The 25,997-nt window shown below is 37.8% G+C and overlaps 1 protein-coding gene across 2 annotated transcripts in view; it reads right to left on the reverse strand.

Annotated features, from left to right (window-relative positions):
- Positions 1-2,751: 2,751 nt before the first annotated feature.
- akap12b (A-kinase anchoring protein 12b) overlaps positions 2,752-25,997 on the reverse strand; it is a 40,171-nt gene continuing 16,925 nt past the window's right edge. Inside the window, exons 2-4 of one of the 2 annotated variants that reach the window (XM_039693342.2) lie at positions 25,173-25,275; positions 5,952-10,538; positions 2,752-4,405 (exon numbers count right to left, since the gene is read on the reverse strand). In XM_039693342.2, the coding sequence (XP_039549276.2) occupies positions 5,956-10,538; positions 25,173-25,275 (4,686 nt within the window). In that variant the 3' untranslated portion in view covers positions 2,752-4,405; positions 5,952-5,955. Of the gene's footprint in view, positions 4,406-5,951; positions 10,539-14,555; positions 14,864-25,172; positions 25,276-25,997 lie in introns of those variants that run through there. The other variant, XM_039693343.2, reaches the window with a different exon arrangement.

Consider the following 25,997-nt stretch of genomic DNA (forward strand, 5'->3'; position numbering starts at 1 on the left):
GAGCTGAGATATCGAAACTCAAAAATTCGACCCGAAAAAAAAACGACAGTGGTACCCCTTTCGTTTTGTTTTTTTTTCGGGTGAAAAATTAAGTTTCTCCAATCTTCTCAAAACTCTGGATTCTGATAGATGGCCGTGAGACTTAGACCTGAGTGCAAAAATGGAGGCTCTAGACCCTTCCAGAGCTGAGATATCGAAACTCAAAAATTCGACCCGAAAAAAAACGACAGTGGTACCCCTTTCGTTTTGTTTTTTTTGGGTGAAAAATTAAGTTTCTCCAATCTTCTCAAAACTCTGGATTCTGATAGAGGGCCATGAGACTTAGACCTGAGTGCAAAAATGGAGGCTCTAGACCCTTCCAGAGCTGAGATATCGAAACTCAAAAATTCGACCCGAAAAAAAAACGACAGTGGTACCATTTTCGTTTTTTTTTTGTTTTTCGGGCGAAAAATTAAATTTCTCCAATCTTCTCAAAACTCTGGATTGTGATAGAGGGCCATGAGACATAAACCTGAGTGCAAAAATGGAGGCTCTAGACCCTTCCAGAGCTGAGATATCGAAACTCAAAAATTCGACCCGAAAAAAAAAACGACAGTGGTACCCCTGTCGTTATTTATTTATTTTTTTTGGTGCAAAAAAATAAGTTTCTCCAATCTTCTTGAAACTCTGGATTCTGATAGAGGGCCATGGGACTTAGACCTGCGTGCAAAAATGGAGGCTTTAGACCCTTCCAGAGCTGAGATATTGAGATATTTATAATGGCATACATGCTACGTGGGATCTCAATATTGAGATATTTATAGTGGCGTAAATGCTTTGTGAGATCTCAATATGTCAGTTCTGGAAGGGTCTAGAGCCTCCATTGTTGCACTCAGGCCTAAGTCTCATGGCCCTCTATAAGAATCCAGAGTTTCAAGAAGATCAGAGAAACTCAAAACTTCGACCCAAAAAGAAAAAGAAAAAAACGACAGTGGTACCCAAAGTTTCTCCAATCTCCTTGAAAGTTTGGATTCAGATTGAGGGCCATGGGACTTAGACCTGAGTGCAAAAATTGAGGCTCTAGACCCTTCCAGAGCTGAGATATTGAGATATTTATAATGGCATAAATGCTACGTGGGATCTCAATATTGAGATATTTATAATGGCGTAAATGCTACGTGGGATCTCAATATCTCAGCTCTGGAAGGGTCTAGAGCCTCCATTTTTGCACTCAGGTCTAAGTCTCATGGCCCTCTATCAGAATCCGGAGTTTCAAGAAGATCAGAGAAACTCAAAACTTCAACCCAAAAAAAAACAAAAAAAAAACGACAGGGGTACCCCTGTCGACTTCCTGAGCTGAGATATTGAGATCCCACGTAGCATTCATGCCATTATAAAAAATAGTGGGTTCGCTGATGGTGGAATTTTGGGACGGCACTTGGTGCTACAGACCCCGGTGGGCCTCTTGAGTGCAGTAAAATAGTTTTTTAGCACGACAGGAACTTTAGTCAAAATGTCTATCAAATATACTACCCGAAACCCCATTCAATAGTCTGCAGGCGAGATGGTGTCCAACATAAAAATAGTATGAAACTCATACAGGTTTGGAACAACATGAGGGTGTAATTGTTGAAAGGTATAATTTGTGGTTGGACTATACCTTTAAAGGCATAGCTTACCCCAAAATTTAAATTAGACCATGATTTAATCACCCTGGCCTCTAGCCATCCTAAGTGTATATGACATTATTCTCTCAGACAAAAACAATCAGAGTTATATTAAACAATGTCCTGGCCCTTCCAAGCTTTAAATGGTTGTTTCTGTTTTGAAATTCCATAAAAGTGCATCTATCCATGATAAAAGTGCATCTATCCATCATAAAAGTGCATCTATCCATGATAAAAGTGCATCTATCCATCATAAAAGTGCATCTATCCATGATAAAAGTGCACCTATCCATCATAAAAGTGCATCTATCCATAAAAAATATATATATTAACATAAAATATTTAAAATATTCATATTTAAGTTGCACTTTAGATTTAAGTCAAATCCATATGTTCTTTTGGCTGGAAGTTGTTTTAGTTTATAAAGTTTTAAATATGGATATTTTTCTTCCATCTTCCTCATTACTCCACATAAAGTCAACATCTGAGATATTTTCATCAGCTATATGTTCAAGCACTTCAGAACTGTATATTCTGCACATGAAAAAGTTTCAAAAATGTGTCGGTGCTGTGATATATATGTTTTTTTTTATAAAAGAAATTTCAATCAGCATCACTGAAAATGTGACTTCAGTAACAGGTTTTCAAACCTACTGTCCATTATAATGGACAGACACATTTAAAAAAAATCCTGATTTAAAATGTGCAATTCTACAGTCGATTTTTAACTTTAATTAATAAGTTCAATCTTTCTATTTTACATACAAACTATGAAATACTGGCAAAAATATAAACAAAATGTAAATACACCTTAGAAAATGTTGCTTGCTTCTGTGGAGTGAAGTAGAGCTTTTTTTATTATTTAATTACATGCAGAGCTTTACTGGCATTTGATTGGATGACAAACGTCCGATCTCATGGACTGCAGGTTTAAACTAGGTGAAATGCTCCAGAAGTTAAAAAAAAAAAAAAAGGTGGCTGACATGTGATGTCCATTGTAATGGACACATGGTCTGAATGGGTTAACACCCTGGTATACAAGCTCAAAAACAAAACCACATAGGGTAGGAAATGAAGGGTATGAAAAAAACAACAACGAGTCAGCTTGATTTACACTAGCTTTATTTGAATGAAATATAGACATGATTTTGTATCCATACTATTAACAGCTTAAAGAATACAAAAAGTGGTGAGGCTCATGCTACTGGTTTACAACATTCCTTAATGCTTTCATTGGTTATTTGTTAATATTACAACATGATAGGTATACAATTTATACAAACGTTAAAGAGCTTCACAGTAGACTGTATTATAAAAAGCTAAGAAAAGAATGTGAGTGGGTTGTTCATTCAAAGCTTGACAGTAGTAGCAGAGCTGTTTTTCTATTGAAGATAGAAATCCCCTTTTCAGTCTCTTTCATTTACTTTCTGACAGACAAAACGTTTTCATTTACAGTTTGCCACCCACCATCATCATTCAAATATACAACAACTGTGAAATTACATATTTTGAAATGCTTTGGCTACAATACTACTAATTTCAAAGAGACTGAGAATAAGGCATCAACATGTCTTTCAAGGAAATAACAGTCCTTGTTACAGAGATTAGAAATGCGGGGAAATAAATTCTACACTATATTAATGAATTGAATACCCACTTATATATGTGAATCAAACCCATGTGTAACTGGACAACCTGTGTTGGAGACTTTGCCAATAGATGGTGTAAATACAATTCTCCTCGCACAATTTTCTCACAGTTTTCCCTTAACCTAAGGTGCATTTTAGGTGTTAAAGCATGCATTAAGGCCGTGAAACAGTGAAGTGCACATGTATGTTGAGGACAATAAAATGTCCCTTTTTAAAGAATCCCTACTCATGCAGGCGTTTATCATCATCGTGATCATCTATTTTCACAGGGTACCACTAAAAGCAAAAAAAAAAAAAAAAAAAAAATTGACTCTTAAAATCTCAAATGTCACGCATCAATGGTAAAATCGTTCATTGTGAATGTGCATGATAAATATACATAATAAAAATACAACACTTCACAGTAAGGGACAGAAAAGTGGTATATCTACAGTGAGCATGGAGATGATAACGGCTTGATATTGTGTTTCAGTGTTCACTGAATTTGACCTCATTTTTACATTACAGCCACAGCATAGTAGTGTATCTGTACCATATTTGCTAAAATTACTTGTCTAAATAATATTCTGTAATTTTACACCAGCATGACATCTTAATTTCAATGGGTTTGTAGAAGGTTAAAATGTTTTTGAGAGGGTTGAGAGAATATTTTAGATATAAATACAATATACAAAATAACAACCCTCCTACTCCACCAAACACACATTAGCTCATACAAGATCCACACATACATATTCTCTCCATTCGGCAGACTGCTTGACAACTAATAAAAAAATGAAAATGTCCATCGTCAGTTACTCGTCGAAACATGGCATCTGAAGCAATTTGGCAAAAACAGGAAAGTGGGAATAGGGGACATCACTTGATAAGTCCAGTGAGGCACAAGACCTCTCATTTATATGATATCTGAGTGAGAGTGAATTAGGAAAGAGGAATAGAGGGATGAATGGATGGATTAAATGAGAGAAAGAAGAGAGATTAAACTGATTCTCTTGCTCTGGGAGTTGGGGGACAGAGCACTGTCTCTTAGTGTCCTCCATGGCTGCCACTCACGTCCTGCTTTCCGGAAAGCTTGGTGTCCCAGTCATGTGACCGCTTTTTACATGCAGACTGCAAGACATAAAGGAAAGTGATGAGAAAAAAAGCCAACCAAACGCTAGTACATTCACATTTTGTTTGCAATACATTTTAAGCTCATTTATCATGTACACTGCTAAGTCTGCTAATGTTAATTCAAATGCTATTGCAAAACTGTACAATATACTTTGCACTCTTTTCCTTTGCTCTTCTTACAGCTCTAATCAATTAGCATGACAAGCTACTATCCTACTTTGTCACCATCATTTCACATTAATGCACACATTGCTCGTTCCATCTGCACTGCATCTTCTGTGCCTCCAACCGCTGTCTCACTCTATTGTATGACTCAGCACAAGTCATCATGGGGGTAGTGAGAGAGAGAAGAGAGTGAGCCTGGCACCAAAGCTCATTCTGTGATGTTATATATCACCAACGTCTGCTCTACTGCAGTGCTGCATTAGCACTCATCAAACATTTAGCAGACACACCCAGCTCTCCTCTCCTATCCCCTTCCTTTTTTGGTCACACTTAACTTTAGGGCTCATTGAACAGTGTAATTATTTTAATAGGGGATGAGTAATACATGTATTTATTTTATGGAATTGCCTCTGATTATAAATGTTTTTATTGTGAATATGAGTAATAATTTTGAAATGAAATATGAGTATCAAGTATATTTATGTGCACTTTCTGATTCAAGTCAGACTAAAACAATAATTCATCTTTTTAATGAATCTAGGTAATGCAGGTTGGCTTCATTAAGCATGTAAACACATTAAATACCATCATAAACAATCAAGAGCTTTGTGCGCACATTCCAAAAGACATGACATGCAACATGTATTCGATAAAGACTGTAGCTTGAGTGCCCCTTCTATATTATTACCTAGCATTCCTAAATCATTTCTTGGGAAAACTGGCATGGAGCATTGTAGCAGGTAGCATTGTACTTCATTCCGTACTTTAAGAATTATTTAATTGAATAAATAATAATCTATCAATATATAGTACAACTTTTATGATTTTTTTATCATTTTATCTGCTCATATGCTGATATGACTCCATAAATACCATGAATTGTATTTGATCATACAGTGTATCTTATTAAATTAATTGGTTCTCTAACTACAAACTAAAAGCTTTGATGAGTGGAAGAGAATAAGAGAGGGAGGGGGTGGGGAATTAGACTCGGTCTTTCACCACAAGTTCATCTCTCTTCACACAGCTTCCCTTTAAGACCCAGCAGTGAAGTGAAGGGTCAGGCAGCGGCATTCCTGCTTTGATACTGAAGGTCCCTTGGATACTGGTACATGGAACAAAAGCTTTTTCATCTCACCGAATGGAAATCCACCCCTAATAAAACTAAGATCAATTGATGCTTTTAAAAAGGTACCATGCAAAAACTGAATAAGTTTGATGGTGAAGTTTACTAACTAATGTGAACCTTATTTTACTTCTGTTTGTGATGGACAAAACTAATTTTTAAAACATTTTAATATTTTGTTATATATTTTTTTTCTACAATAAAAACATAAAATAAAGATAATTCAATTTCAATAAATTTATAAAGACTAACCTGCTCATGACACTGTGACAACCTCTGTGGAGACAGGCTCTACCTCCTCCACTGCCTCCTCTACTGCAATGGCATTTGCTGTCTTCTCAGTAGCAGTCACCAGCTTGGCAGGTACATTTTTAGCATCTGTCTTTTGACAATCTGGATCTCTGGACTCTCCCTGGTTTGTCGTGTCCTGTGTTGAAACCTTTGTTTGAGGCTCTTCCAAGTCTTTCTGAGGCCTGCCTACTACTGATTCCTGACCATCTGAACCGTCTTCTTTCCTGTTTGTCTCAATGCCTTGAATATCTGCATCTATGACATTTATGAAACCCACTTTAAACTCCTGTGCAGTCTCAATCTGTACCTCCTGTGCCAGTTGACACTGCTCAGCTACAAACTGGTCTTGACTTGCAGATGTTTCTGTCATCTTTTCTTCTGGTATGGCTTCTGAAACTTCTGAATATTGTGTCTCTTGCTTGATTTCTGTTGGCACTTCTGTGGAATCTGACTCAACTTGACTTTTTCCTTCTTCACTTTCTTTGGTCTCTTTTGCTTGCTTTAGTTCAACTTCACTTTTTGTTACCTCCGTTTCTTGATGCACATCTGCTACAGAGACTGTGGCAACCTCATTTTGAGCATGGATTTCATCTGTGATAGAGACTGGGACTGTTTCAGCGATCAGAATGGCTTCATTGACTGTTTTTGTTGGTTTCTCAGTGACAATCCAACTTTGTTCATTGTCCTCTTTGCAGCTATCGTCAGATGCCTTTGGTTTCTCTGGGCTCGTTTCTAGTGGAGCTTTTTCCCCTGAAATTACTTCTGTTGAAGGTTTTTCCTCAATTATTTCCGAAACCGCTGGGAACTCTTCAATTTTGACTTCCACTGATGTGGTACAGCTCTCTACCTCAGTGGCTTGCTCAGACACTTTTTGTTCTGCATGTGCCTCAGCAAGGTTCTCCACAACATTTTGAATGACCTCTTGCACAATAACACTACTCTGTTTCTCAATGATTTCTGCCTCTGTCACTTGGGATGCCTGGATCACTTCAGTTTCCTCTTTCGCATTCTCAATAACTTCCTCGAACACAACACTAACCTTTGTTGAGGCTACTTCAAAGTTTCCCTCTATGACTCCTTGAGCAGATACAACCTCAACATCATTCACTATAACCTGGATATTGTGGTCACCAGTGGGAAGAACAAGAGGAACCTTTTCCATAACAGTTTCATGAGCTAGATCTGCTGAATGGGATTCTGTCGTCTCAGATGTTGAGTTTCTAACACAGACAGTCTCTTTGATGACTGCAAATTCTTCAGTGGTGGCCACAACAGGAATGCAATCTTCCGTAGACCCAGCAGTTAGAGAAACAGGCACCTCTGGAAGGGTTGCCATGGCCTCCTCTATTACAGGCATGACTACGTCAGCAGTGGCAAATGCCTCTTTAACACTCTCCAGTTCTTGCACTTTCTCACCTTCAGCAACAGTAACTTCTGTGACTTCTACAGTTTGAGTACAGATTGACGTTTCAACAGTTGCTTCAACAGGACCTGCAGCCTCAACCTGAGGGGATTTTTCTGCCACCACCGGCTCTTCAAGAAATTCTGGTTCCTGTTGTACAGCATTAATAAGCGCTACTTTGACTGCTGCTACTTCTTGGAGATCATTCACTGTCTCAGTTTCAGATATCTCCTTCATCTCTTCAAATTGTGCTTTCTCCTCAACTGCATTTTCTATGGGCTCCTCTTTGAGCTCTACTTGACCTACACTCATCTGAGCCTCATGAACCTTATCCTCAGTTACACTGACCTTTTCAGGCTCCTGCGTTTTCTCTTCAATAGCTAACTCTGTGACTAGTGCCTGAGTAACAACTGTGACTGACTCTACTAAAGGCTTCTCATTAAGGCCTTCTTCTTTTACTGCCTTTATTTCACTAGTGTCAAGGCCGGTGCAAACAGCGGTTGCCTCTGTTTTCTCGTGTGCAACCAAGACAGTTTTCTCTTCCTTGATGGCTGACTCAACCAGAAGAGCATCAGTGATGACGGCAACTACGTTTTCCTGTTCCTTAGTCATGGTGACAGCCATGGCACTTGCGGTAACACTGATAGTTTCCACAGCTTCTTGTAGTACTACATCAGTCTTCTCTACACCATCACCTGGGACAGGAGTTGTCTCACCTGATGTAACTGGAGATGCTGTAACGCGTGAAACAGCAGAAACCATTTCAGTCTCCTCTACTTGTTCAAGGGCCGTAACTGCTTCTGATGTGAGCTCGACAATGTCCTCTGCAATGGTGTTATCGGTTGATTTCGGTGTGGCAGCTGTGTCTCCTTCTTCTGGTATGTCACTCAATTGCTTTCCCTCTGTCTCATCCTCAACATTTTCCACAGTGGTCGAGATCCAAGATGGTGATCTATCCTCAGCTATGACCTTTGTCTGAGTTACTGGTGCAAATTCCTGCTTCACCTCCTCTGCCTTAACCACAACTGTTTCAGATGGTTCATTGTCATACTCTGAAAGAGGCACCACAGCTGGAGTGTCAGAGTCATCCTCTGCAGAGCCAACGTCAGAAGAAACCTGCTCTTGTTTACCATCAGATTTCTTTTTTCTGCGTGGAATCAATTTCCTCAAAGAGAAAGAGGATTCTTCTTTGGGGATTTCACTGTCAGAGGTTGTCTGCTCTGGGCCTGAGGCTTCATCAGACTTGTCTTCTGCTTTAGGTTTCTTCCTCTGGGTTACCAGCCTCTTGAAGGACTCCCAGGTAGACACAAGTTCTTCCTCTGGTTCGGGGGAAGAAGCCAAATTCTCATGATCAGCTTCACCAGAGCTTCCAAGAGGGGACTCAGCAGTCTTTGTCTGCTCTTCTCCAGACTGCTGCAATTCTTCCTCAATTTTAGGTTCTTCATCATCAGAATCAGAAGTTTTTCTGGCCCTTTTTTTAGCTGACCCCACACAAATAAGAGCTTCCCAGGACACAGATGTATCCATTTTTCTTTTTGACTCCTCTGCAACTGGTTCAGGCTTCTCAACTTTTGGCTCAGCCTTAGATTCTGCTTGTGATTCTTCTTTAGACTCAGATGGTACCTCTTCAGAGGGTTTAGGCTCAACAGTTTTCTCATCGAAGACGGCACTTTCAGTTGAAGATAGGGTAGAAGATTTGGGTTTGTCTCCAGGGGCTTCATCTTCGCTCTCAGATGGTCTTTTGACTCGTTTTTTTGGAGTGACTAGTTTTTTGAAAGAGGACCATGGTAAAATTCCATCCTTTTTTTTCTCACTGTCAGAAGTTACTGGTTCACCATCAGGCTGCACGGCTTGAGCCGCTTCAGCTGGAGTTACCTCCCCTACAAGATGCTCACCAGATTCTTCTGGAGAAGATGTTCCGCTGTCAGGTTTTTGGGGCTCAGCAGACTCAGTGGAAGAATGGATGTTTTCAGCAGCTTGATCACTTGATTCTGTTTGCTTTGATTCAGCTTCTTTCTTACTCTTCTGCTTTTTGGATGACAGCTTTTTTAGACCTGCTCCTGTAAACAGTTTCTTAAGTGGGCTTCCCTGAGCCTTGGATTTCTCCTGAGATGACAGGATTTCAGCTTCAGTGGTCACCTCATCTGAAACATCTGGCTTGTCATTTGTTGGTTTTGCATCATCAATAGGTTGGGATTCATCAACAGTTTCAGCAGCTGGAGCTTCAGCAGTTTCAGTCTGAGTCAAAGTTTCAGCTTCACTTGTAGTCTCAGCCTCTAGTTTAAGATCTTGTATCTTTTCTGTCTCAGTGGAAGTTGATTCAGCTGCCGTTTCAACTGTTTCAGAGAGTTTCTCTACTTCACCCTCAGCTGGTTCTTTCTCTGCATCCACTTTAGCTTCCTCTATACCCTCAACAACACCATCTGCTGTCTCCTCAGTTTCCTTAATGTCCTCTTCTGCAGACTTTTCTTTGACTTGTTCCTCATCTTTGGGCTTTTTGAAGCTTGTCTTCTTCCGCAGGTTAGAAAATATTCCCTGAGTGAAAAATTTCTTAAAGGGGCTCTGTGTCTCTTGAGAGGGTGGACTTGTGGGCAATTCAGTTGGTACTTCTGACTCTGGTTCTTTTTCTGATATCGTCCCCATTTCTTCAGCAGATTTGTCAGTTGCCCCATCACTCACCTTTTCAGTCTCTGATGAGGTGTCAACTACAGTTTGGTCTGTTGGTTTCTCTGCCTTATCAGTCACGTCTTCAGTTGTGGCCTCTTGCTCTTTTTCTGTGGTCTCTGGGGCTTTGTCTTCCACAGATTTGTTTTCCTCTGTTGCAGGTTCCTCTTTCTTTTCCTCAGCTGCATCTGCACCGCTCTCTGCTTCCTTCACCGTCAGCAGTTGCACAGGCTCAGTCTTCTCATTCTTGTCTTTCTTCAGTGTGAACTTGAATCCAACAAAACGGAAGATCTTCTTGAAGCCAACCTCATTTGTCTCCTCTTGCTTTTCTTCTACGACCTTCTCTTCTGCGGTGGTAATTTCATCTGCATTCGCAGAATCGTCTCCTTTCTCTCCATTAACTTGAGGGGTAATCTCTTCCTGATGCACCTCAATTGTTTCAGGGCTGTCTTCTTTTGGGGAGATTGTGTCTGTCTGGCCAACTGCAATGAAAAATATGCAAAGTTTTAGTAAAGTTTCTAGTACATTTTTTCAGTAACAGTTATTCAAGATACTTGAGTTCCCAAATGGCATAAATGAAACCATTATCATTAGAATCATCAAGGAATGAGTGAACAGATTATCAAATGTAATAACACTCAAAGCCTTATAAAACTCTTTGTCTTTGTCTCTTATGGATAGCCAATTCTCAAAATGACTAAGCGTAGAAAAAAACTATTTAGAGTAATAAAAGAAAAATACATGATCTAATGTAATTATTTCAAGATGGAGGGTTGTGGCATTTGAAGGAAATCAAAGCCACATTGCTAGAAAATCTGGAAAAAGATTCACCCCCTCTACTGATTTAATCAAGCATATGATGGTAATTTGATAATAAGCTTACATTTTCTGGTCTCTTTCCTAATAAAATTTGGGGAATGATGACAAGATTTTACATCAAGGGAACCAGGGGAAAATTCAACGTTGTAAACTTCACAGTTTTATGCAGGCTATGTTGCTAAACTTTGACCTTATGACCTTATTTGACCGAAATTGACCTTATTTTAACGAAACACAACAAACATAATGAAGGGGGTGGTTTGTAATATTACATTATTAATCTACCTTAAGCCTGTATATGTGTCCAGTTCTTAAGCATCCAATATTTTTTTTTAACTAAAATTGCAACAGGTGGGATAAACACACACAAACATATCATGCCTTAAATTCCTCCCTTGACTATCAGTGTTTTGACAGGAGTGGGTCAGTTTTGAGGGTGTGGGTCTGGGAAGAGGGAGTCAAGTTTGCATGTAGTGTGGGCCTCCAGGAGGCTCAGTTTCCCTTTGACATCCAACCTAGCAAGGGACCATTCACATCTGGCTCTGCTTGCTCTTGCTCTGGGGTCTGAAACCCACCCAGTGACTTTAAAAACAAATTCCAAGCATTTTTAATGCATGGATATCACATTACTTGCCTTCCTACGCACTTATATGACACAGGCTGAGTTAAAGGGGCAGCAAACCCATTTATCTACCAAATCAACTTAAGCCAGAAGTCAAAATGATTTATACATTGTTTAGAACATTTTTATTTTTATGTGACTGGTAAAGTCTTGGATTGATTACCCTAGCCTTGAAACTCATACAATGAAACAACTGGACTGACTTATATATTGCCTACCATCATTTCAGATTTTCAGTAGACAGTCATTAAAATAAAATACTGATGCTCTTTATCGTGTTGTGGTCACTCCATGGAAAAATCACTCTTAAATCCATCCATCAATTTTGTGTAGGTTTAAAACAAAATGGAGCTCCGTGTTTTCAATATATGATTTAAATTTAATGAAGCACAAACCTAATCCCACAATTCAATATGGTATTGAGATGCAAAGGCATTACCATCCCCCTACAATACAACAAATCACCCCACCCCCAACAGACCAAACCAAAATCTAAACTTCAGCTTAGGAAGACGTATTGTGTTGTCCTCTTTGTCTCACAATAGGCCCCTGTTTTTTCCTGCTTTGACTAAAAGGGGTGGGGGGCCCATGCTATTGTCCATCCTGGAACTTAAACTACCATGATTAAAATCCTTATTGTAAAATGCCAAATGGCATTATGGGATGGCATATAGAATGACAGACAGAAATCTCTCAGCCTTGGTGATATGGAAGACTGCTTTATAACACGAGTAAGGTTTATAATTTAAACATTTCTGGTTGTGCAGTGTTTGTAGAAGTGTTAAAGTTGGGTGGGATCGAAAAGTACCATAATTAGACAAATTTGGAAAAAGGAAATATCATTAAACTAGAAATCCATCTTAAAGATGTACTTTGTTTACATTATAAAGGAGTTGATAAATCTCCAACTAATATATGTTTTTTTTTTATTAATCTTTACTATGTTATTTTAAAAATATCTTATTCTGGGTGTATTCCCAGATGTTTCTTCTTATAGTTTTAACTATGAGGTTAAGTTTAAGAATATAAAGGACGCACATTCTTATGCAAAAAGATACATTGTATATGTATATTTTTACATGAGTACATTAAAGACAAAATGGGTCAAAGACTTGGTGAATCCACCAGTTGCCCTACATTTGCCTTTGTCTTAAAGGGATACTCCACTTTTTTGGAACAGTTGGGGTTTTACCGTTTTCAAATCCATTCGGCCGATTTTCTTATATTTAGAAGAATATCAGTTACCAGATAGTTTCTTGTCTCATTGACTTCCATAGTATATATTTTTTCCTACTATGGAAGTCAATGAGACCAGAAACTGTCTGTTTAATGATATTCTTCTAAATATCAGAAAATCGGCTGAATGGATTAGAAAACGGAAAAAACTCAAACGTTTAACCCTGAGGGAGTTGTAAAATGAGCCTATTTCCCAAAAAAGTGGAGTATCCCTTTAATGGTGGCTCATACTGGGAAAACTTGAGCCAAGGAATTCAAAGTAGTGGCTCCTAAAGTGTGAAACTGTGGGTGAGGTGGGGGAAGATGCTATCTGAAATCACAGTGGTGTGATAGGACTTTTTAGAAATATGGGGGAGGGGTTGATGTTTGTTGAGATGGCCTGAGGTAATGGTCAACAACCCACTACCCCTTGCTGTTACATGCAAATATAGGCTGTTCATTAGTGGAGTCTGTGTGTTTTGGGAAGTTGCAACAGTAGACTGACTGTCGGACCCCCACCAGGCCAACTACCCCACCCCCTGCACTAAATAACTACACTTTAGTAACTCTGTGACTCCCTTTGACATAGATGTGTTTAGAGCACTGTAAAAAAAAAAATATATATATATATATATATATATATATATATATATTCATGATTTGTAATCACAACATTTTTTCTTTTGTCAAATCAACTTAAATAATTTATGTAGTTCAGATAACATAATATTTTGAGTTTCTGATGATTAAATCAATCTCCTTCAATGTATTAACTCAATTTTTCCATTTCAATGAACTTAAAATTAAGGCAACCAGGTTACCTAATTTTTTTAAGTTAAACCGACAATATTTTTACATTGTACATGAAATTTAAAGGGATAGTTCACCACCCCAAAAATAAAAAATTGTGTCATCATTTACTCACCCTCATATTGTTCCAAACCGGTGTAAGTTTCTTACCAATAACTAATAAAGGTTTTGGAACAACTTGAGGGTTAGTAAGTGATGACAAAATGTTCATTTTTGGGTGAACTTTAAGCCAATTGAAGTCAAATTAAATTGTACATTTAGGAAAAAATAAATTAAACTGATAGAAAACAAAGATAAGAACATCCACAAAAAATGTCCTAATAAACATACCCAGCTAATCAAAACACTCTCTGAAGTCATGTGCAGCAAGGTAATCAATTCCATACAACCACACCAGCTCTATAGAGAACCCTGACTAAGATCTAAAGAGCTTAAAAACTCATTAAAATTCCTCAAAAAGAATGAAATCTGAGACCACTATAGCCCATCAGCTCTGAACATTTCCAAAAAATTCTATACATTACATGTATAAACCCACCTAGCTGTACTTTTTTCACATACTAAAAATAAATATGAAGTGGTTGGAAATGAAACATATGGTTTAGGTTGGTCTCCCACACTTAATGGTTAATGGTTCACAGTGACAATATACAGAACAATTTTTAATTTAAAAAAACAAATCCCCGATATTTCATAAGTTCTAGATTCTATCAAAGACCAATAATCAATGAAATGCAAAAATAATTAAACATACACACAAAAAAAAAACTTTGAATAACTTGAATGAAAAATTCTATATTTTTTTTGATGAATAACAAATATTCATGTAGGATATTTAATAAAATTAGCCTTTTCACAATGATACCATAGGCTACAGATTGTGTATTAGCATTTGTCCACAATTTTACTGAATTGACGATCCAATCCAAAAAGATGATCCAATCATATTATATTCTTAATGCTCTCCTGTCCTAAAATATCAACTATAATGCGCCCCAACTATAACAAGTCAAAGATTTTAGATGCATCTTACCTGTTAGAGTTATTGTCCCAAGCATTTCAAAAACTTTTGCAATTACTTTTCAGGGGAAAAAAAAAGAAAAAAATCAGTTTAACTCGATGACAGTGATGCGTTTTTGAACTCCCCTCTCGTAAATGTCCTGCTTCCTCTCAGAATATGATCAGCTGATTGGCTTTAAAGCTACACTCTTGTTTCCCTCTCTTTCTCTGTCCTGTGAGCTTGTGTTGGGGTCAAGCGTCTCCTCTTCTGAGTTTCTGGGTGAGAATGAGGAGAGCGGGAGGGTAAAACACATTTCAACAGACACTGACACATGTCCTATGTGGGACCACCCCACCCATCCCAATCACCCCCACTCCTCCTCCTCCTCCTCTTCAACATTTCAGCTGTTCTCAGCCCCTCTCTACTGAATGAGTTTCCCTCTTCCTTCCCCCTCCACTCCTCTTCACACACTCCCTCCACCCACTCACACAAACATTCCTTTTCCAACTTTTCTTTCCCTGTTCAAAACGAAAGAAATTGTCAAACCATAGTTAAAATATGTGTATGTGTGTGTGAAGGGAGGGAGGATTACTCATGTTATCAAAGGCATTTCTGTACATGATGTTTTACAGAGCTCCATCTCCCCTTTCCGTCTCCTAAAAAGCAGGCTCCATGTAAATGGGCAGGGGTGAAGTATATATCAGTATATATACAGTATATATCTATAAGATTCTTTGATAAATATAAAGTTTGAAAGTTATAAAGTTTTTTTGTGTAATATTATAAATATCTTTATAGTGGCTTTTAATCCATTTTATGTGTCCTTGCTGAATAACTGGTTTAATATCTTATATCTTAAAAAAAAAAAAAAGTATGGTTGGCGAACCATACAACTTCTTGACATGACTTAGCTCAATGACAATATGAGACAATCAAATTTCTCACGAATGACCTAAAGGTCAAACTCCACTCTCTTCCTGCTTTTACTTTTATTTCTTTTGATTAATGCCTTCTTTACATCTCTTATACAATTTTATTGGCGCAAATTAGATGAATTAAATTACACTTAATCAAATATATTCACACTCTCCCTGTGGTTTTCTCTTTCTGCCAAGCCCTTCATCGCTCCACACTTCTCACATTCCATTCTCATGTCATCTCAACTTTCCTCATCTGTGCGTCTGACTATTACTGAAACTCATAGTATCAAATGCTTACTCAGTCAAGAAAATCCCTCAAGTTACTAATAGACCTCAACATGATCAGTGCAGTTTGTAGTTTCAAAAGACCTTGACCTGAATAGTTTTTGTTATTTTGTGCTTTGTAACCAAAATAAAAATATGTTTGCAATTTCCATGAATCTGACCACAAATCATACTGCAGCTCTGGTAAAATGATTCTACGAAGCACACACACACACACAGTCAACATCAAATCTCTCAGATTTGAATTCAGATTCCGAACACCAATAAAAAAGCTGAAGCAATTATCAACCATCTCAGAGATGGAGCTCTCTGTGGACACAATTCCACAGAAATAGGTCAAACATTCAAAAACACACAAACTAAAGATAGGAAAAAGAAAATATACAATAAAGCGACACACTTATGCCAGCAGAAATTCCTTAGATAAACGGATAATCACATTCAGCCTAATAAAACATGTTTGATTTGGAGCACAGACTTATATCCTATCGGAGTAAAAGCATACACACACAAACACACACACACACACGGCTTGGTAAGGGAGGAGGACTGTGTATGAGATAATGGTTGAGCTCACTCTCTGGAGTCACTCACACCGCCGCCTCCTAAACGCCTGGCAGCCAACTTGTGTGTGTCTGTGTGTGTGTGTGGAGGGGTGGGTTCATTCTTTTGCAAACTTTTGTATAAATGTATCTGATGCAGGTCAGGGAAATATGTGTTTGTAATTTTATGCTGACGCAAGTGCATCAGTTCAATCAGGTGTGTGTAATTGAGCGTGCATGTATGGCTGTGTGTCCATGACCATTCGAAAAGCTAGGGGTGTTTGAAAGTCGAAAAGATGCTGATTGTAGGAAATGGTAAAAATCCATGTGTTTTTATTATCGAGAGCACTACTTTCTTCTTTGTTGATTTTGGCAGAGGAGACATTGCACAAGATATTTCTGGCAGAGTGGACACCAAAATAATCATACTTCTCTCTCACTGGACTTTTTGTGACTCTTCGTGCATGGTTTCTATTGTTAAAATACACTAAAAACTGACAGCATCATATTTTGGGAGGTTTCTTGGAGAAAGGACTGATATATCAACATTCATTTTACACAGTACACTTCTATAACACGTTCCAGGGGTTTTTCTGGTACTCTGGGGATGTTGGAGAAAATGAATGGCTGCACCTAGCACGCAAGAAAATTATGGCTAAATACTCTTGCTGGCATGATAGCATTTATCATGCAGATTAAATAAAGCCAGTTTTTCAATGGCTTGTCCTAATTGTCATGATTGAAACTTTTCTACATAATGTCTTACTGAATCTACAACCACAAAAATAAGGAACCGGTTTTATTCTAATGTGAATGTGTCTGTCAGATGTGGCACAGAAGACAGTCTATTTTGTCTTATTTGGTCTTCTTGCTTTCTGTAGTTTCCTTTGTCGTAAGATTTGTTTCCAGGTCAATTTTTCTTTTCCCAGATGTTTCTTCTTATAGTTTTAACTATGAGGTTAAGTTTAAGAATATAAAGGACGCACATTCTTATGCAAAAAGATACATTGTATATGTATATTTTTACATGAGTACATTAAAGACAAAATGGGTCAAAGACTTGGTGAATCCACCAGTTGCCCTACATTTGCCTTTGTCTTAAAGGGATACTCCACTTTTTTGGAACAGTTGGGGTTTTACCGTTTTCAAATCCATTCGGCCGATTTTCTTATATTTAGAAGAATATCAGTTACCAGATAGTTTCTTGTCTCATTGACTTCCATAGTATATATTTTTTCCTACTATGGAAGTCAATGAGACCAGAAACTGTCTGTTTAATGATATTCTTCTAAATATCAGAAAATCGGCTGAATGGATTAGAAAACGGAAAAAACTCAAACGTTTAACCCTGAGGGAGTTGTAAAATGAGCCTATTTCCCAAAAAAGTGGAGTATCCCTTTAATGGTGGCTCATACTGGGAAAACTTGAGCCAAGGAATTCAAAGTAGTGGCTCCTAAAGTGTGAAACTGTGGGTGAGGTGGGGGAAGATGCTATCTGAAATCACAGTGGTGTGATAGGACTTTTTAGAAATATGGGGGAGGGGTTGATGTTTGTTGAGATGGCCTGAGGTAATGGTCAACAACCCACTACCCCTTGCTGTTACATGCAAATATAGGCTGTTCATTAGTGGAGTCTGTGTGTTTTGGGAAGTTGCAACAGTAGACTGACTGTCGGACCCCCACCAGGCCAACTACCCCACCCCCTGCACTAAATAACTACACTTTAGTAACTCTGTGACTCCCTTTGACATAGATGTGTTTAGAGCACTGTAAAAAAAAAAATATATATATATATATATATATATATATATATATATTCATGATTTGTAATCACAACATTTTTTCTTTTGTCAAATCAACTTAAATAATTTATGTAGTTCAGATAACATAATATTTTGAGTTTCTGATGATTAAATCAATCTCCTTCAATGTATTAACTCAATTTTTCCATTTCAATGAACTTAAAATTAAGGCAACCAGGTTACCTAATTTTTTTAAGTTAAACCGACAATATTTTTACATTGTACATGAAATTTAAAGGGATAGTTCACCACCCCAAAAATAAAAAATTGTGTCATCATTTACTCACCCTCATATTGTTCCAAACCGGTGTAAGTTTCTTACCAATAACTAATAAAGGTTTTGGAACAACTTGAGGGTTAGTAAGTGATGACAAAATGTTCATTTTTGGGTGAACTTTAAGCCAATTGAAGTCAAATTAAATTGTACATTTAGGAAAAAATAAATTAAACTGATAGAAAACAAAGATAAGAACATCCACAAAAAATGTCCTAATAAACATACCCAGCTAATCAAAACACTCTCTGAAGTCATGTGCAGCAAGGTAATCAATTCCATACAACCACACCAGCTCTATAGAGAACCCTGACTAAGATCTAAAGAGCTTAAAAACTCATTAAAATTCCTCAAAAAGAATGAAATCTGAGACCACTATAGCCCATCAGCTCTGAACATTTCCAAAAAATTCTATACATTACATGTATAAACCCACCTAGCTGTACTTTTTTCACATACTAAAAATAAATATGAAGTGGTTGGAAATGAAACATATGGTTTAGGTTGGTCTCCCACACTTAATGGTTAATGGTTCACAGTGACAATATACAGAACAATTTTTAATTTAAAAAAACAAATCCCCGATATTTCATAAGTTCTAGATTCTATCAAAGACCAATAATCAATGAAATGCAAAAATAATTAAACATACACACAAAAAAAAAACTTTGAATAACTTGAATGAAAAATTCTATATTTTTTTTGATGAATAACAAATATTCATGTAGGATATTTAATAAAATTAGCCTTTTCACAATGATACCATAGGCTACAGATTGTGTATTAGCATTTGTCCACAATTTTACTGAATTGACGATCCAATCCAAAAAGATGATCCAATCATATTATATTCTTAATGCTCTCCTGTCCTAAAATATCAACTATAATGCGCCCCAACTATAACAAGTCAAAGATTTTAGATGCATCTTACCTGTTAGAGTTATTGTCCCAAGCATTTCAAAAACTTTTGCAATTACTTTTCAGGGGAAAAAAAAAGAAAAAAATCAGTTTAACTCGATGACAGTGATGCGTTTTTGAACTCCCCTCTCGTAAATGTCCTGCTTCCTCTCAGAATATGATCAGCTGATTGGCTTTAAAGCTACACTCTTGTTTCCCTCTCTTTCTCTGTCCTGTGAGCTTGTGTTGGGGTCAAGCGTCTCCTCTTCTGAGTTTCTGGGTGAGAATGAGGAGAGCGGGAGGGTAAAACACATTTCAACAGACACTGACACATGTCCTATGTGGGACCACCCCACCCATCCCAATCACCCCCACTCCTCCTCCTCCTCCTCTTCAACATTTCAGCTGTTCTCAGCCCCTCTCTACTGAATGAGTTTCCCTCTTCCTTCCCCCTCCACTCCTCTTCACACACTCCCTCCACCCACTCACACAAACATTCCTTTTCCAACTTTTCTTTCCCTGTTCAAAACGAAAGAAATTGTCAAACCATAGTTAAAATATGTGTATGTGTGTGTGAAGGGAGGGAGGATTACTCATGTTATCAAAGGCATTTCTGTACATGATGTTTTACAGAGCTCCATCTCCCCTTTCCGTCTCCTAAAAAGCAGGCTCCATGTAAATGGGCAGGGGTGAAACAAGGAACTCAACAATATCTTCTCACATATCTTTATCTTTCTGCTTCTTGTCTCTTTCACCCAACCAAGCTCACATCTTTACATGTTCTCCACAACACTCGCAGTCCAAGGGCTCTGCTATAAGTAAAATTAATAGCAATTTCTGAATGGAAATGATTAATTTTACACCATTGTTTTCAGTGTGTCAGCCATATAATGTAGCCATATAACATATTTCTATCCAAAGCTGTATTTTGCATTAAATTTATTTATTTATTTTATATTAATTTATTTAATTGAATTTATTCACATCAACATTTTAAAATGTAAAGTTGTACCAAGTTGACAAAATTGTCAGAAAAACAGGAATATTTATATTTTAGTGACTTGTTGTAATTAATATTCTAATATATATAAGTTGCCATATAGTTCTGGGGTGGGGGTGGTCCCTGAACATTTGTTAAAATATGGTAACCTTTTCTGAAAGATGTTATTTTAGGACTTTCTAAAAAGTATTTTACTGCGTTTAATGAGAGGTTAGCAGGTAAAGTGATTTTTTTATATTCAAATTTGCGTCTCAGACTAGATTTTAGCGCTAATGTAATGAGGCTGCCACTTTACAGTGCAAATGGTCCATTCAAAGCGTAAACTGAGGCAACTTATTTCATTCAACTTTGTTGAAGGAGGATGGCTTAAGAATGCCAGTGAGATTCTTCGGCATACAAGGGTCTAATCAGACATCTCACACCTTGCCATTGTTCCCATGGAATGTGCGAATTCCAGCTGAAATCTTCTTCTAAGGGGGTGATAACAACTCTAATCCAGTTTGGTCTGGAACTATGCAGAAACTCGTCTGGTTAAGATAGGTATTTTATCTCAGCCAAAAAAACAAAAACTATTTCTGTATTATACACTTGACCAGACACAAATTGTATATGTTTAAGTGTCTAAACTGAACCGGACTAAAGCACTAGACATCAACATAAGTGTTTGGGTGCAAAGCTAGAGGGGACAAGTAGGGCAAATTCTTCTTGAATAGCTGATGAATAGCCACCCTCAGACTTTATTGTGATCTATAGCAGCAGACAGAGACATGGGGCTCAGATCAGAGGGATTTGACACATGGGAAAGACTTTTTGCCCCCAGTGACTCCATAGGAATGGAATTCAATAAGAACAGACTCTCACACACTAAAGACAGTGTGAGTCACTCCCATTTACTGTACTGGACATTCCTCAAAACAGGAAGCTTGCCCTCTACATCTTCCTGTATGTATCACTCAAAAGCTGAGTCATATTTGAGGACTTGACCATTAAGACACAATTAGTATGAATGACCTAATCTTGCCTGATGTAGTAAGATATGATAAAATACCAACAGCCAATCGCTGCCATGGTCTGGCATTGTGGATCCAATACCCAGAATGACATCCATGTTATCTTTTCCACAAGGGAAATGCGATCAAACACCGAAACGTGAGCATTCGGCAGTCTGTTTTGGCTGGGGACCATTGGGAGGTGGGCGTCCCACTGGCGTGGAGTCTTGCAGGGGATGCTACAACGTCATTGTAGACCCCAACTCTCACACGTACTCACATACTTCCAGATACACACGCCCTCAGCTATGCACGAGTTCCTCGAGCCAGGAAGATGATGCCAATATAATGGGAGGAAAAGGAAAAGAGAGCTGTGTGAAGATCTGGCTTCCTATCAGAAGACTGTCTCTAAGTTTCCACAATTCTCCTTCTTTATTCTTTCAATTGATTTTGCTCAATACATTATCTTTAAAACACAATCTCTTCATTCAGTACCTTCCTCTCTATATCTCTATATCAAGCTTTCCCTGTTATTCTTGCCGTTTCCTTTGCTTTCTATGCATAGAGGAAGCTGAGGAATGCAGTACATGAAGAACGCTCGTTCTTTTGCGTCATTGCTTCCTCTTCCCTCACCAGTTTCCTTGACAATTAGGTAATTTTATTTTCTAAGCTATTTTGTTCAATTTTCAGAAAGGACATTTTGACAATGACTCTTTCAAAGTAAATCCTTTTGAAAGTATCTTATGTTCACCAAGGCTACATTTATATGGTAGAAAATACAGTACAAACAGTAATATTGTGAAATATTATTACCGTTTAAAAATCACTGTTTTCTTTTTTTAATATATTTTAGATTATGTAATTTATTCCTGTGAGGGTGAATGATTAGTCCAGTCTTCAGTGTCACATGATCCTCCAGAAATTATTCTAACATGGTGATTTGGTGCTCAGGAAACATTTTTTTATTATCATCATTGTTGAAAACAGTTGTGCTGCTTAATATTTTTGTGGAAACAGTGACACCGTTCCTGGTATATACAGTATATATCTATAAGATTCTTTGATAAATATAAAGTTTGAAAGTTATAAAGTTTTTTTGTGTAATATTATAAATATCTTTATAGTGGCTTTTAATCCATTTTATGTGTCCTTGCTGAATAACTGGTTTAATATCTTATATCTTAAAAAAAAAAAAAAGTATGGTTGGCGAACCATACAACTTCTTGACATGACTTAGCTCAATGACAATATGAGACAATCAAATTTCTCACGAATGACCTAAAGGTCAAACTCCACTCTCTTCCTGCTTTTACTTTTATTTCTTTTGATTAATGCCTTCTTTACATCTCTTATACAATTTTATTGGCGCAAATTAGATGAATTAAATTACACTTAATCAAATATATTCACACTCTCCCTGTGGTTTTCTCTTTCTGCCAAGCCCTTCATCGCTCCACACTTCTCACATTCCATTCTCATGTCATCTCAACTTTCCTCATCTGTGCGTCTGACTATTACTGAAACTCATAGTATCAAATGCTTACTCAGTCAAGAAAATCCCTCAAGTTACTAATAGACCTCAACATGATCAGTGCAGTTTGTAGTTTCAAAAGACCTTGACCTGAATAGTTTTTGTTATTTTGTGCTTTGTAACCAAAATAAAAATATGTTTGCAATTTCCATGAATCTGACCACAAATCATACTGCAGCTCTGGTAAAATGATTCTACGAAGCACACACACACACACAGTCAACATCAAATCTCTCAGATTTGAATTCAGATTCCGAACACCAATAAAAAAGCTGAAGCAATTATCAACCATCTCAGAGATGGAGCTCTCTGTGGACACAATTCCACAGAAATAGGTCAAACATTCAAAAACACACAAACTAAAGATAGGAAAAAGAAAATATACAATAAAGCGACACACTTATGCCAGCAGAAATTCCTTAGATAAACGGATAATCACATTCAGCCTAATAAAACATGTTTGATTTGGAGCACAGACTTATATCCTATCGGAGTAAAAGCATACACACACAAACACACACACACACACGGCTTGGTAAGGGAGGAGGACTGTGTATGAGATAATGGTTGAGCTCACTCTCTGGAGTCACTCACACCGCCGCCTCCTAAACGCCTGGCAGCCAACTTGTGTGTGTCTGTGTGTGTGTGTGGAGGGGTGGGTTCATTCTTTTGCAAACTTTTGTATAAATGTATCTGATGCAGGTCAGGGAAATATGTGTTTGTAATTTTATGCTGACGCAAGTGCATCAGTTCAATCAGGTGTGTGTAATTGAGCGTGCATGTATGGCTGTGTGTCCATGACCATTCGAAAAGCTAGGGGTGTTTGAAAGTCGAAAAGATGCTGATTGTAGGAAATGGTAAAAATCCATGTGTTTTTATTATCGAGAGCACTACTTTCTTCTTTGTTGATTTTGGCAGAGGAGACATTGCACAAGATATTTCTGGCAGAGTGGACACCAAAATAATCATACTTCTCTCTCACTGGACTTTTTGTGACTCTTCGTGCATGGTTTCTATTGTTAAAATACACTAAAAACTGACAGCATCATATTTTGGGAGGTTTCTTGGAGAAAGGACTGATATATCAACATTCATTTTACACAGTACACTTCTATAACACGTTCCAGGGGTTTTTCTGGTACTCTGGGGATGTTGGAGAAAATGAATGGCTGCACCTAGCACGCAAGAAAATTATGGCTAAATACTCTTGCTGGCATGATAGCATTTATCATGCAGATTAAATAAAGCCAGTTTTTCAATGGCTTGTCCTAATTGTCATGATTGAAACTTTTCTACATAATGTCTTACTGAATCTACAACCACAAAAATAAGGAACCGGTTTTATTCTAATGTGAATGTGTCTGTCAGATGTGGCACAGAAGACAGTCTATTTTGTCTTATTTGGTCTTCTTGCTTTCTGTAGTTTCCTTTGTCGTAAGATTTGTTTCCAGGTCAATTTTTCTTTCGTTCTTGCTTTTATGTACTTTTAAGACATGTTCTGACAACAAGAAATAGCATTCATGAAGGAAATAGCAATGTCCAATTTGTGATCAAACAATTATTTTATATTCTCTGAATGATTCATTCACAAACAGGACACTTCTCTAATAGATTCTCATTAAAAATTCTGATCCTTCCCATCCAAAGAAACTTACATTGCATTTAAGGTGGACAATTTATCAGTTCATGCATTTCCTGGCAATCAGACCCATGACCTTAGTGTTGTAATTGCTTCTGTTTAAGCAACAGAAAAATGGTGGAAAACTCATTTTATATTCACCATTCTTTGTTTATACACATCGAAATGCAAATTCCTATTCCTATCTTGGCAATTTCCTCACCCAAATTATGTACAAATTCATGGTTCATGTTTGTTTATGATGAAATGTGTTATTTGACCACAAAAATAAAAGACACCTAAGATTTTGACACAATGCAATGAGGCTAGCTTATTAAAAACATTCACCGGTCTCATTAAGGGGTCAGCTATGTCATGACTTACTAAATATTATTGGGGGGCAGCATCTCGGTGGTCTCTCTGAGTTGAAAAGCAAGAAAAAAAGGGGGGAAAAAAAGGAAAATAAATAAACACGGTATGCATTATTGCTCTAGGGTTTTCTCAGAGTTCATTGGTCTATGTTGGTGTCCACTCACTGTAGCCTCTATGTAGGTGTTCTCATCTCTAGGATAGCTGGGGATTATGGGAAGGATCAGCTGAGGTACGAGGGCACAGATAAAAAGATAAAGATCACATCTTAAGCCTCACACACACACAGAGACCCCTGATACGAGGAGGGGCCTACGATTAGTGTGTCAGTCATTGTCATTCCACGCACACAGACATGGTAATAAAGATATAAGAGTGATATATATATACACAATGTACAAGCGTATATAGTAAGAGCATATACCCTCAGCCGATGGGTTCTCCTCCGTGTGACCATTATACTCAGTCTGATCATCTGTCTTCCCATTAAGACTGGAAATAGAGATCTGTCCATTCTTCTGAAGAGGCTAGAAAGAAAGAAACAGAGAGATGAAGGGTCATAATTGTTCTATGATCTTTTCAGCAGGGCACTGGTGATACAATTATGTATATGATAAAGATATAGTTTATCAGCTTTCCCTTCCCCTTCCCCTTCTACTGTCTGCTTGGTTAAGTCCATTAAGGTTTGGAAAGAACAAGAATCACCAATGTATAATGTATTCTCATCCCAAGGCGTCATCTAACTGACACTTTTGACCATGCTTCAACATCCAACGCTTTAGGCATCCTTTAGCGTCAGTTAGATGATGCGGGTAGGTTTAGGTCTGGGGAAGGGTTAGGGTTAGACCACAAGGAAGGCATCATCTACTGAAGGGTGCCTAAAGCGTCAGTTAGATGACATTAAGCAAAAAGACATTTCACCCTGAACAGCCCAATTTTATTGAGTTAAAGGCTTCAGGAGTTTAATAATAGAACAGTGATAGGAATCACAAAAGACTCTCTTGTGGGGCTGAGGAAAATATGTGAGCAATGCAATTATATTAAGAAAGTTAATTTCTGTTTAGAGGCAGAAATAAACACAAGCGAGAAGATTCAAGCCTCAACCAGCTTTGACAGTGGCCCAGCAGGTGTCCTTTAAACCCGTCCTAGCCTCTGACCCCCAGGCCTATCTCCTGACAGTCATTCTCCACATTCCGAGGCCCCTTCACAGTATTCCAGGCTGATGGGGGCAACCCCACCCAAATTCCCC

Source organism: Pimephales promelas, chromosome 13, assembly GCF_988280905.1.
Source record: "Pimephales promelas chromosome 13, fPimPro1.hap1.1, whole genome shotgun sequence".
Classification (NCBI taxonomy): domain Eukaryota; kingdom Metazoa; phylum Chordata; class Actinopteri; order Cypriniformes; family Leuciscidae; genus Pimephales; species Pimephales promelas.